The following is a 12,829-nucleotide window of genomic DNA, read 5'->3' on the forward strand; positions in this document are numbered from 1 at the left end:
TTGGTCTCAGACATGCAGGGGGAAGTCAGTTACATTTGGCAAAGGATATAGGAATGGAAGCTTTCACACTGCCTGCAGAAGCATGCATCTGACATCTTGCTCAGAAAAGCTGCCTCAGTCAAGTAGGGATGGCTTATCATGCATCATAAATGCACAGATTTAACCAGTCACTCAAACACAATATGATGATATGATATCTAATCCCTCATGAGATGATGTTTTGGTATCTGCTTCATGCAACAAAACGAGACTAAATCCACAAACAAGACTAAATCCACAGCACCTCATGAACCATCTCATGCATCAGATCACTCTCAAACCCTGCGCCTCAACCATCACTGACCTTCGTCTGGTCCTCCAGACGGGCCTTTCAGGCCAAAGAGGGTATAGTAATTTGTCTACCATTATTTCACATAAATAAAGAATGAGAGAAAAGAATTAGGCTTTGAGTAGAACATTAGTTTGGCATTTCAACTGGAGGATGGCTGTTTCTTTACACTTACCTCTAAGTTGCCCCTGGCTTTCTTCAACACTCCGTATGTCAGTGACACTAGATTGAGAGGAGAGAAAGAAGTCATATCTCAGTGGTTTGCATATTGGTATTTAACAAAGTGAATAAAAGGTAATAATTATACACTCACGCTGATCGATGATGACCCTTTCCATTCCCTCTTTGAGCTGGTTGGTGGCACGAAGGCGTTTCACAGCTCCACTCAGCAGCCTCTCCTGCTGGAGCAGCTGGCTCTTCAGCCGGCCGATCTCATGATTCAGCAGCTCATTCTGATACAGAGGAGAAGAGAGGACTAAGTGTGGTCCATCTAGATGCTTGAATGGATACTGTGTGCATGTGTGTGTGTGTGTGTGCGTGTGCGTGCATGTGTGTGTGCATGTGTGTGTGTGTGGTGCGTGTGTGTGTGCATGTGTGTGTCTACCTGCTGGTTGTTGCTGCCATCCCCTGGCATGTTGCCAGCTGGCAGAGAGACTCTCCACACCAGTTTGAGCAGGCGGCGGGCCTCCTCCAGGACCTGCTGCATGGTGTTCACACTGCTGCTCAAACTCTTCAGATGCTGTGGTTCCATCGCCTTATTACACACACACACACACACACACACACACACAATAGATACATTTAAATGTGGTGTTTGTTGTATAGAATGTTGCTGAACTGCTGTATGCCGGTGTGTCGACTTTGTTTAAAAATAGTGGCAAATGAAAAGTGGCAAAACAACTAATCTAAAAGCTCATTTAAAACATACAAACAATTAGTTGTCTTTCAAAAAATTAAGAAAAAACAACAGCGGAATAGTAGTTTGATATATATATAGTACACATTACCCTGTTGTCGGAGTGTGTGTGCAGACACGCCTGCAGGTGTGTGTCCATGGTGCGTGCGAGCCTGCGGCCCTCTGAGATTTGTTTGTGCAGGGCGTTGTAGTCCTCAATCAGCCCCAAAACATGGCGGCCGTTGCGATTGGCCCAGAGCAGGTGACCCGGCACCAGGCGGGACGGAGCGGTGGAGCCGCTGTCAGCAGAGCTGCCGCTCCGCTGGGAGTCTTCATCCACCTCCATCTGAGCAGGATGCTTCATTTCTGGACAGAGTTATGAATACCAGCTTAATTCCCCCCTGTAACTGCACAGTGCAGACTGTAACAGCACTGTGCAGACTGTGACAGCACTGTGCAGACTGTAACAGCACTGTGCAGACTGTAACAGCACTGTGCAGACTGTGACATCACTGTGCAGACTGTGACAGCACTGTGCAGACTGTAACAGCACTGTGCAGACTGTGACATCACAGTGCAGACTGTAACAGCACTGTGCAGACTGTAACAGCACTGTGCAGACTGTGACAGCACTGTGCAGACTGTAACAGCACTGTGCAGACTGTAACAGCACTGTGCAGACTGTGACAGCACTGTGCAGACTGTAACAGCACTGTGCAGACTGTGACATCACTGTGGAGACTGTGACAGCACTGTGCAGACTGTGACAGCACTGTGCAGACTGTAACAGCACTGTGCAGACTTGCCAACCCCCGACAAAGGGAGACTATCCTCACCATGGTGGATGCTGGTGTGTTGATCATGGGAGTGACGGAGAGGATCGCAGCCCTTGCGCCTCGGCGAGTTGCCTCCCTCATCTAGAACAAAAGACAAACACTGACACACCTGGGCAGAGTAACAGGTGTGTCTGCAGGGCAGAGTAACAGGTGTGTCTGCAGGGCAGAGTAACAGGTGTGTCTGCAGGGCAGAGTAACAGGTGTGTCTGCAGGGCAGAGTAACAGGTGTGTCTGCAGGGCAGAGTAACAGGTGTGTCTGCAGGGCAGAGTAACAGGTGTGTCTGCAGGGCAGAGTAGCAGGTAATAGGTGTGTCTGCATTGGCTGCTACAGGCCTGCAGGGGGCGACTCCCCTGGCTGCAAAAACAAGTCCAATTGTGGCGACGGTGAAAATGTCAAACTTGAGGCTTCAAAACAGCAGTCTACAAACCAATGGGTGTGGTCACAGTGGCGACGTCCATATTTGTATACAGTCTCTGAGCACAGACGAGCAGTACCTCACTGTTCCTCTGGGTGTGTGTTGTGCTGTGCTCACCTGAGGTGGAGAGCAGGTAGTTGTTGATGTTGATGGTGGGCCCTCTGAGCTGTTCCTCCAGCCTCTGTCGGAGTGCATTGTAGGTCTGGATGCTCGTCTCCAGCTGCAGCCTCAGGTGTCTGATCTCCAAGAGCAGCTCCCCCAGGTCCACTGAGCCAGACGCCGAGCCAGAGCCAGGGACAGGCTCCTGGGACACCTTACTGGATTCTGCTCAGAGGTACAACCAAAGAGAGGGAAAGTTAGCTCATGGTTAAGTTAAGTTATCCTTTATTTATCCCCATGGGGAAATTCATCCTGCATTTGACCCATCCTCTACCCTTGTCTAATGAAGTTTAGAGGAGTTTGTTATGGCTCAATACACTTGACATAAGCCATGTCTTTGTCTCTGGCTCTTGGCTTCATTCAATTTGGTTTATATAAGCTGTTATAAATATTATAAATCGGATGAGGGATGGGGAATTTCCATTCCACAACAGGATTTGCATGTAACTTGGCTCACCAAATTCTTTTTTTTTTAATAAGAACGTTGGTTTGTCTGCAAAGTAGTGTGCATCTTTTGTTGCTATGTGGCCTTTAAAGTCTCTTCAAGTTCTATTAAGCAAAATACCTTCAAGTTCAAGTGTAGTTGACTCTCACTTTACCATACAGCTCTGTGCTTAGTGTTTCTCTAAAGGATCTGGATCAAGGTGCAAAAAAGCAATATACAAGAAACCCTAATATGTAATAATTAATAATAATTATGTAATATGCAACACAGTGCTGAGCCCGCATACCTAAGATGTGTTGAGTGCAAGGTAAAAAAAAAAAGCTCAAACAATGAAGCTTGTAAGATTGTAAAACCAGTACAAAAATAATGTAAATAAAAAGTGTCCAGTGTAAATATGCAGGGGTCTTATCGTATATATATCTATATATCTATATATCTATATCTTATCACATATATATGCAGGAGTCATATCTGGGACAGGGTGAGCTGGATCAGTTATTTAACAGCCTGGTAGCCTGTGGGAGGAAGCGGTTTATGGTTCTGGCTCTGATTCTCCGGCATCGCCTGAGGTTTCAAAGAGTTTGTGAAGAGGATGTGAGGGGTCCCTGACAATGTTCAGTGGCTTATGAAGGCATTGGCTCTGGTAGAGGTCCTCAACAGTGGGTAGGGGGACTCCAATGATCCAAAAATAGGCACGGTGGCCCAGTGGTTAGCACTGTCGCCTCACAGCAAGAAGGTCGTGGGTTCAAAGCTCCACCCCGGTCTTCAACAACGTCAACGGCTGTAAATCTCCACAAGACTCTTTTCAGAGACAACATGTTCCTTGGAGTACCTGTGTGTTTGTGAGCTCCAGTCTTCATCTTGTCGTGGATCTGCAGCTCCACACGCAGCGACTGGAGCAGATGTTGGGAGTCAGACAGCTGCTGGGTATGGAGCTTAACGTCACACTGCAACCTGCAAACACACACACAGAGCAATCAGGAGTTTCAGAACAAAACATACTACTCTGTCAAAGAAACGTTTCAAAGATAAGGGTCTAATCCTTAAACACAATATGCACGTACAGTCACTCAGTGCCCATGTGCACAGTCACACACAGCAACAAGCGTAAGAAAGTGATATGTCAGTGAACTAGACTCCAGGTGTCGTGTGTCAGCCTCCGAGGTCAGGGGTCATCTGTAAAGGATTCAGCATCAGTATGGCACGTGCGTGTGTGTGTGTGTGTGTGTGTGTGTGCGTGCATGCGTGTGTGTGTGCGTGTGTGCGTGCATGCGTGTGTGTGTGTGTGCCTGCGTGCATGCGTGTGTGTGGGCCTGCGTGCGTGCGTGTGTGCGTGCATGTGTGTGTGTGCATGCATGTGTGTGTGCCTGCGTGCGTGTGTGTGTGCGTGCATGCTTGTGTGTGTGTGCGTGCATGCGTGTGTGTGGGCCTGCGTGCGTGTGTGCGTGCATGCGTGTGTGTGTGCCTGCATGCGTGTGTGTGTGCGTGCATGCTTGTGTGTGTGTGTGTGCATGCATGCATGTGCTCTGGGGCGAGGCCTCAAATGTTATAATCTCATGTTACTAAGTTCTAGTAATAGTATAGAATTATAGTTAATTGTAATGAGTGTTTTGAATGCTAATTGGTTGCCTTGTGTAGTGTCAAGTTGCATTGGGGAGACACATATACTGTCATTATGGGCAGTAATGATAGTCTGTGTGTATCTTGTTTACGAGCGTATGGTACAAAATAGCTTGTCCTGTTAATGATCTGGCCTGTGTGTGTGTGTGTGTGTGTGTGTGTGTGTGTGTGTGTGTGTGTGTGTGTGTGTGTGTGTGTGTGTGTGTGTGTGCGCGCGCATGTGTGTGTGTGTGTGTGTGTGTGTGCGTGTGTGCGTGTGTGTGTACTAGGGGTTGTTGGGGGTTGGTCGATACAGCATAATATTTTGTGTGGCACGAATGCCAAATATCACAATAGTTTATAATATAAAGTGTCAAGTGCATCATGCAACATTTATGACAGGTTTTCATAACAGTGTTACAGAGTTGGTCAGTCTGTCTGCTTGACAATCCCATTTTGCTGTTAGAAGTGAGATGAACAGACTGCAAACTTTATATCATTAGATAAAACAGATGTTGACAAAGTTTTTGTTCCCTTTGGGGACATCATTTGCAGTTGAAAAAAGGTTTATTTCTAAAATTGCAATAATACTGTTACTGTATCGTGACTGTATTGTGATCAAATCGTATCGTCGGGACTCAGGTGATACCCACCCCTATCTGTACCTGTGCAGCTCCTCCCTGCTGTAGTGCAGTGACTCCTGCAGCTGTGTGTGTGTGTGTGTGTCTGTGTGTGTGTGTGTGTGTGTACCTGTGCAGCTCCTCCCTGCTGTAGTGCAGTAGCTGTGTGTGTGTGTGTGTGTGTACCTGTGCAGCTCCTCCCTGCTGTAGTGCAGTGACTCCTGCAGCTGTGTGTGTGTGTGTGTGTGTGTGTGTGTGTGTGTGTGTGTGTGTGTGTGTACCTGTGCAGCTCCTCCCTGCTGTAGTGCAGTGACTCCTGCAGCTGTGTGTGTGTGTGTGTGTGTGTGTGTGTGTGTGTGTGTGTGTGTGTGTGTGTGTGTGTGTGTGTGTGTGTGTGTGTACCTGTGCAGCTCCTCCCTGCTGTAGTGCAGTGACTCCTGCAGCTGTGAGCGCTCCTGGCTGCTGCGCTGCAGCGCCTCCTGCAGGCGGCTGTTGTCCTGCCTCAGAGACTCGGAGTCCTGCCGGCTCTGCTCCAGCTTGGCCGTGCGCCGGGCCAGCGTCTCCCGCAGCTTCTCGTTCTCTTTCTGCTTGTCTGGAGCAAACATCCAACATGACACAGTCAATACTGACTCAATGTTCCAGACCAGACATCCAACATGACACAGTCAATACTGACTCAATGTTCCAGACCAGACATCCAACATGACACAGTCAATACTGACTCAATGTTCCAGACCAGACATCCAACATGACACAGTCAATACTGACTCAATGTTCCAGACCAGACATCCAACATGACACAGTCAATACTGACTCAATGTTCCAGACCAGACATCCAACATGACACAGTCAATACTGACTCAATGTTCCAGACCAGACATCCAACATGACACAGTCAATACTGACTCAATGTTCCAGACCAGACATTCCCAAACTTAGGAATGCCGCGGGGGCCCCAATTTGAAAATTGCACACGGCCCATCCAACCCTTTAATCACCCCTCTGATCAACCACGAGACTAAGATAATAAAGTATTTCCCGATATACACACACACACATATATATATATATATATATATATATATATATATATATATATATATATATATATATATATATATATCCCAGCGCATGCTGAAGTATGTATATTTGAAACTAAAATCCTGGCTCCCCCTGGTCAGTGACACTTAGGAATAGACTAGGTGACAACCAAGTATAGTTTGGTGACAAGCTGGAGAGACAGTTGACGGTCGGAGAGACAGTTGACGGTCGGAGAGACGGCATCCGGTACGGGATGGGATTTAGCACCCCAGCCTGGCTCTCTCATGAGGGAGAAATCCACAAACGCTACGGATCAGCCTCCTGAAAATCTGCGTAAACATCGGCGCGGCCTGGTGTCCTTCAGGCTAGAGCGAGGTGCTCGGCGCAGGCGTATGACGTGCAGCGCACAGGCCTCCTTGAGGCATCCTCCCTGCCCATGGTACGGCATGGTAGGATTGCCTTTTTCCGCAGGAGGTTCTGGTGAGACGAAGGAGGTGCCCGGCCTGGAATCACCCCACAGAGCCTTAGACCCTCCATGCACCGAAGGTCTTTCAATACTGCAGTGTAGCACTAAACTCTATTGCAGCGGATTGGGCGTGATCAACCCTTCCGCGGGCAACGCTGCAGACAGAGTAGGAAGGCTGATCCGTGAGCGGCTGCTTCTGGGATGCGGGTCGGGGTCTTAATCGGCCTCGGCTGGGTCTACTGGGCGAGGGTGTATGATGTTGACAGACCCGAAACACCTCACGACCCCAGTTAACATCACTGATGACGCGTCCCAGCGCATGCTGAAGTATGTATATTTATATATTTATATATATATATATATATATATATATATATATATATATATATATATATATATATATTTATTTATTTTTTATTATTATTATTTTATATATATATATTATATATTATATATATTTTATATATACTGTATATATATATATATATATATATATATATAAAATATATATATATTTGTATATATATATATATATATATATATATATATATATATATATATATATATATATGTATATATTTGTATATATATATATATATGTATATATTTGTATACCAACAGAAAAATATTGCAGGGGATTTTGGCAAAAGAAATTGGGGCGCTAGCCACACGGTTAGATGTGTTGCTTGGAGGCTGCGGTTTTATTTATATATAAAACCGCAGTTTATATATATATATATATATATATATATATATATATATATATATATATATATAAAGAAAAGAAACATCACATGGATGCAACTGGGACGTATCCTCAGTGATGTACCCTGGGGTCATAGGATGTTTCGGGTCTCGCAACATCATACACCCTCGCCCAGGTGACCCAACTTCTCAAAAATGTTGCCGAATTTGGAGCTAAATTACACATTAGCTTTCCAGCTAGCTAGCATAAGATGGCTGGTACCTACATATTCATCTGGATGTCTACTGCAATTTCCGCTACAATGGGAAGCTCCACTCCAGCTTAAAAAATGAGCTCACCAAACACAGACTGTGCTGTGCCTGTGCCATAGGAAATAATTATAGCTGCTATGCTATGGCCACACTCGTGGCCAACTTGCAGTACCTTCACGGCCCACCAGGGGCAACGGCTCAGCATTTGGGAATCACTGTTCCAGACTATACATTGTGTGGAGTCTGTGGAGTTGTTACCTCTAGAACCCAGGTTGAGCTGGTCCTTCAGGGCCTGGTTCTGTCCCCAGAGGAAGCGCACCTCGTTGGCCAGCTGACCCTGCTCCTCTGTGCCACGGAGGAAGATGTTGGTAGCTGCCACACACACACACACACACACACACACACACACACACACACACACACACACAGTCAGCAAATAGATCAGATAAAGTAAGATAAGGGAAAGTCATTTTCATTCTGAGCAGAGCCTTTCAAAGTTGAGTACCTGGGTCTTTCTCGAGCTCTGCCAACCTCCTCTCCAGCTGTTCGCTGACCAGGTCGTTGTTGCGGATGCTCTCTTCCAGACGTTCCCGCAAAGCTTGGATTTCTTGAAGATGTTCAGCCAGGAGGTCTAACAGACAGAAACACACCCACAGCTAAGTCACACACTGACACCAGGAGGTCTAACAGACAGAGACACACCCACAGCTAAGTCACACACTGACACCAGGAGGTCTAACAGACAGAGACACACCCACAGCTAAGTCACACACTGACACCAGGAGGTCTAACAGACAGAAACACACCCACAGCTAAGTCACACACTGACACCAGGAGGTCTAACAGACAGAAACACACCCACAGCTAAGTCACACACTGACACTGTGCATGTTTATTCAAACAACTAATTGCCACAATGTTGCTACACCATGAACATACAATGCACATTACTGGCTTATAAACAATATAAATAATATAAAGCATAGTGAATATACTGAACCATGCCCTAGAAACAAATATTACACAAACTTTGAAATCAATCTACCTTTTAGCATGGTCATTTCTAACTTTGATATTGATACAGAGGAAAATATCGATACTCGCTACTCGATATATCGATAGCATTTTCGATAACACGGGGGGGAACAATACATCAAGAGGCATAAAGATAAGATGAATGGACAGATGCACACTTCTCCGTAATCTAGGTCCGATAAAACTCATTTATCGGTCCGATAAAACTCATGCACTTCCACAGATTGCCCCTGCTCTAGTCATCAACCTATCAGAACACGTTTAGCTTGTTGAAGCCACAGATACCCACCAATGATAGGGAGGGAAAAATCTTTAGTACGTTAGATTTTTCAATACGAGAAAGCACTGCTGGTATCGATCAATACTGTTTGCGAAAGAATATTATTGTATCAGTTTCAAATGTTTAGTATCGATACTTTTGACAACCGTACTGCTCATATTGACCTGGTATGATAACGCGAGGCAGTCCCGTAGTATCCTGTTGTGAGGCTGGGTGTCCCTCTCCGTTCTGGGCTTCTCTCTCAGGCTCCTGTCCCTGGTGGAGGCTGGTCTGGGCCATGATGGAGCGATGCAGCTCCAGCTCGCTGCGCAGGTTAGCGTTGAGTTCCTCACTGCTCCTCAGCTTCTCCTGCAGTCGCCCGTTCTCCCTCTGCAGACCGCGCACTCTGCTGGCACTGTCCCTATGACCGGTGACACCTCCAGCCTCAGCTCCTCCTACAGGAGGGACTTGCTGCTGGACCGCAGCCTCCAACGCTGTACCCGTCCGCTCGCTGCTCTCTCTCTGGCCTATACATGGAAAAGGAGACAAGAGTGGTTACGAAATATGAACACACAACATGTCAACAACAGACAGCCATCATACCCACGGGTTTATCTTTACTGACCTTCTCCAGTGCCCCTTTCCATCGTTTTTGTGAAAGACCATTCCGTTCCCCCTGACCATTCTCTATATCCATAGCCTTACACTAGGTCTTAGACTTTGACAGGGGTAGTTAGCTTTGGTAGATCAGAATGTCCTCGACTGCTATAGCCTAGCCCCCATGCTAACATAACTAGCGGCAGCGCACGTTGAACCTTTGCACTGTAAGCAGCCTTTGCACTAAGGCAAATGAGAGTTTAGGGCTGCAGCCCTCTGCAGGCGCTCCCACATGGCTCTGCGTAATGCACCCTCACTGTCTCCTCTCCTCTCCAAACACAAAGTGAAGATTAAACCGGATAGGAGCCACTGAATAATGCAGCTTGAAGTGGAGGTGGATTGGAATGGGACACCTGTTCTGCCCCTTGGCCAGTCCGCTTTGTCCTGCGGGACGCCTGACTGCAACACAATAGATGTGAGTGGAAAATAAGTGCTTATTACGAGCTGCTACTAGACTGCTCAGGCCCAAGAACAGAACACGGATTCAGCCAATCTCAATGCCGGCCCACTAGGCAGGGAAAGGGGAAAAAGATCCATTTTTAATGGAGGGAAGTGAAGTAATCCCAGGGTGGCCAGAAATAACCCGAGAGTCAAGTACACACTATACAAGTACACACTATACAAGTACACACTATACAAGTACACACTATACAAGTACACACTATACAAGTACACACTATACAAGTACACACTATACAAGTACACACTATACAAGTACACACTATACCTGGCTGGACCCATGTTCTGGGATACTTAACACTGTCATTGTACTTGGCTTTCACAACCATTCACAAATAGTTTGAGTAAATGCCATTACCAAGACATGTTGATTTACGGTAAATGGTTTGCAGCTGAACTTTTGTGGCATATTTGAAAAAAATAAATAAGAATACATCTGTAATATTGGCCCAATCTCGGTGCTTACCGTGAGCAGCAAGGTTGCCAGCGTGTGTGGCTGGGCTGCTGTGGAAGGAGGCAGAGGCTCTGTGGTGCAGGTCAGAGGTGGAGCTGTGCTGGCTGCTGAGGCTCTGACCTCTGAGCTGGCTCTGCATGTTCTGAATGAGACGGTTCTTCTCCTGCAGCTCCTTTGACAACCTGGCACACATGGGGGGGGGGGGGGGGGGGACATGTGAATAACTGCTTAGAGAAACTCTTGCTGCCGGATGTGAGAGTCTGAGCCATCATCACAGCATCTATCACAGCATCTCCAGGAGTCTTGTAGAGTGAAACACAACATCAGTCAGGGAAGATAAGCACACTGTGGGACAGCTTGATGCATAGCACTCAAAAAGAAAGACAGATACAGGAGCAAAGAAAAATGTCATGTTGAATGTCTTTGTAGCCAGAGGGCTCGTAGCCAGAGGGCTCGTAGCCAGAGGGCTCGCAACTAAGAATGAGAAACAGCCAGTTTGAAAGCATGAAAGAAGGTTTCACAGCAAACATCATGCTGTGCTCTTAGATCAGGCCCGGGCACCACTCACAGGTCCAACTGCTCCCTGGTGCTTTCAGCCAGGTTGAGGTTTTGTTGGACGAGGAGGCTGAGGTGCTGCTGCAGCAGCTCTCTCTCGCCCTCTAGCTCCGCACGCAGGTCATCGATTTCCTGATGGATTCTAGCTGAGCTGTCCGGAAGATCACCGACGCTCTCCTTATGGGAGAACAGCTCCTGCAAACCCTGCTGGCGCTCCGCAGTACTGCGCCACACCAGTGACAATAACGTACGTCATGATACACGTGAACACACATTTGAGACTCTGCCGAGAACATCCTCGACAATTTGTGATCAACTTTGTCATCATCAGTTGTTGGAAATCTGTGTCAATGTCAATCAATGTGATGATCAGTTTAAAAAGCAAGGAAATGTACAAGTTGCCTTTTCTTTTTTTTTTACTATTGCTACTATTGCTGTTGTTTGACCTATGGAATTATAGTCAGAGTCAGAGCCGTATAATAGAAGAGTCGCGACATCTCCATTCACTCCAATGGACCAGTTTTTTTTACTCTCAAGAGTTCCAGGAAGTAAGGTCCTGGATTAAGCAGCACTGTCGAGTTGCAGCAAAATAGACAGTTTGTGTTGTACTCTGAAAAGGGTTTTTCCCCCCTTGAATCAAATTGTACATTATCAGCTTTATTTTAGCATGCAAAAGTAGCACGAGACCCATTCCTGGCTGTTCATTGGCTAATGAGTCTCGCATTTTGGTCCTCCGCTGACGCCACTCTCTCTCTAGAGGACACTAATTATAGTTAATTATAGTAATATAGTAGATAATTAAGTGTTGACTTTTGGTGTCAGAGTGTGTGAATTCAATGTTTTTATGCATGTCCTGATGTTCTAGACAGACTCAACAGCCAGTCAAGGGATTGAGTAAGATGACACTGACCCAGTTATGACCAGGCAATAAGTGTGTTTTGGTTTTGGACATGAAAAGAAAAAAACAAACAGGTCAGTTGATCTAAGCCAGTAAAGCCAGGACTGGGTCAACAGCAGCAGGACTGGGTCATAACTGGGTCAACAGCAGGACACTATACAAAACAAACAATACATGGACAGCCCAGGGCAATGAGTCAATGTGGAAGCAGGAGGAGGGGGGAGGCCTCCAGTGAAAGGAGACTCTTTGTACCTACTCTCACATCCAGCTTTTGGACACTGACTGAGTGATCGCATAGTAGAACTTGGAGCTGAACTGGCCAAAACTACAGATGCTCCTGGTGCACCACAAAACAGAATGACCGCAAACAGCCGGTTAAATGAACAATAACCAAACCAGTACGATGTAGGAACGGTTGAGACGTACCTGTGAGCCAGCTCCAGGGCTGCTGCATCGTCATTATCCAGACAGGAATCTCCTAGCAGACAGAGAGACAAAGAGACTGTGAAGGAACTGTCTCTTCAAATCAATGACGGCTCACTGCTCCAATGTACTCATGTCTATCTGCCAGCTGTGTCCACCTCTTAAAGAACTACTGAATATATATATATTAGGGCTGCACGATTAATCGTATTTTCATTGTCATCGCGATATGAAAATGCGCGATGAACACATCGCAAAAATCACGTGTTATCACGTGTTTTTTTACAGTGCACCTGAACGCAACATGCAAGATACCGGCTGAATAAG

At 46.4% G+C, this 12,829-nt stretch overlaps 1 protein-coding gene across 6 annotated transcripts in view; it reads right to left on the reverse strand.

The window, feature by feature from the left end:
* The window catches only part of cdk5rap2 (CDK5 regulatory subunit associated protein 2), a 55,159-nt gene that overhangs the window by 534 nt on the left and 41,796 nt on the right, over window positions 1-12,829 (reverse strand). For 4 of the 6 annotated variants that reach the window (XM_083657570.1, XM_083657566.1, XM_083657565.1 and 1 more), the window contains 14 exons: window positions 12,506-12,557; window positions 11,195-11,404; window positions 10,639-10,808; window positions 9,242-9,583; window positions 8,268-8,393; window positions 8,021-8,134; window positions 5,701-5,890; window positions 3,912-4,033; window positions 2,593-2,799; window positions 2,060-2,140; window positions 1,336-1,589; window positions 933-1,082; window positions 642-780; window positions 504-550 (listed from right to left, as the gene is read on the reverse strand). In XM_083657570.1, the coding sequence (XP_083513696.1) occupies window positions 504-550; window positions 642-780; window positions 933-1,082; window positions 1,336-1,589; window positions 2,060-2,140; window positions 2,593-2,799; window positions 3,912-4,033; window positions 5,701-5,890; window positions 8,021-8,134; window positions 8,268-8,393; window positions 9,242-9,583; window positions 10,639-10,808; window positions 11,195-11,404; window positions 12,506-12,557 (2,204 nt within the window). The remainder of the gene's footprint in view (window positions 1-503; window positions 551-641; window positions 781-932; window positions 1,083-1,335; window positions 1,590-2,059; window positions 2,141-2,592; window positions 2,800-3,911; window positions 4,034-5,700; window positions 5,891-8,020; window positions 8,135-8,267; window positions 8,394-9,241; window positions 9,584-10,638; window positions 10,809-11,194; window positions 11,405-12,505; window positions 12,558-12,829) is intronic. The other 2 variants (XM_083657567.1, XM_083657569.1) reach the window with 2 other exon arrangements.

This window comes from Poromitra crassiceps (genome assembly GCF_964638095.1).
Source record: "Poromitra crassiceps genome assembly, chromosome: 21".
NCBI classification, from domain to species: Eukaryota; Metazoa; Chordata; class Actinopteri; order Beryciformes; family Melamphaidae; genus Poromitra; species Poromitra crassiceps.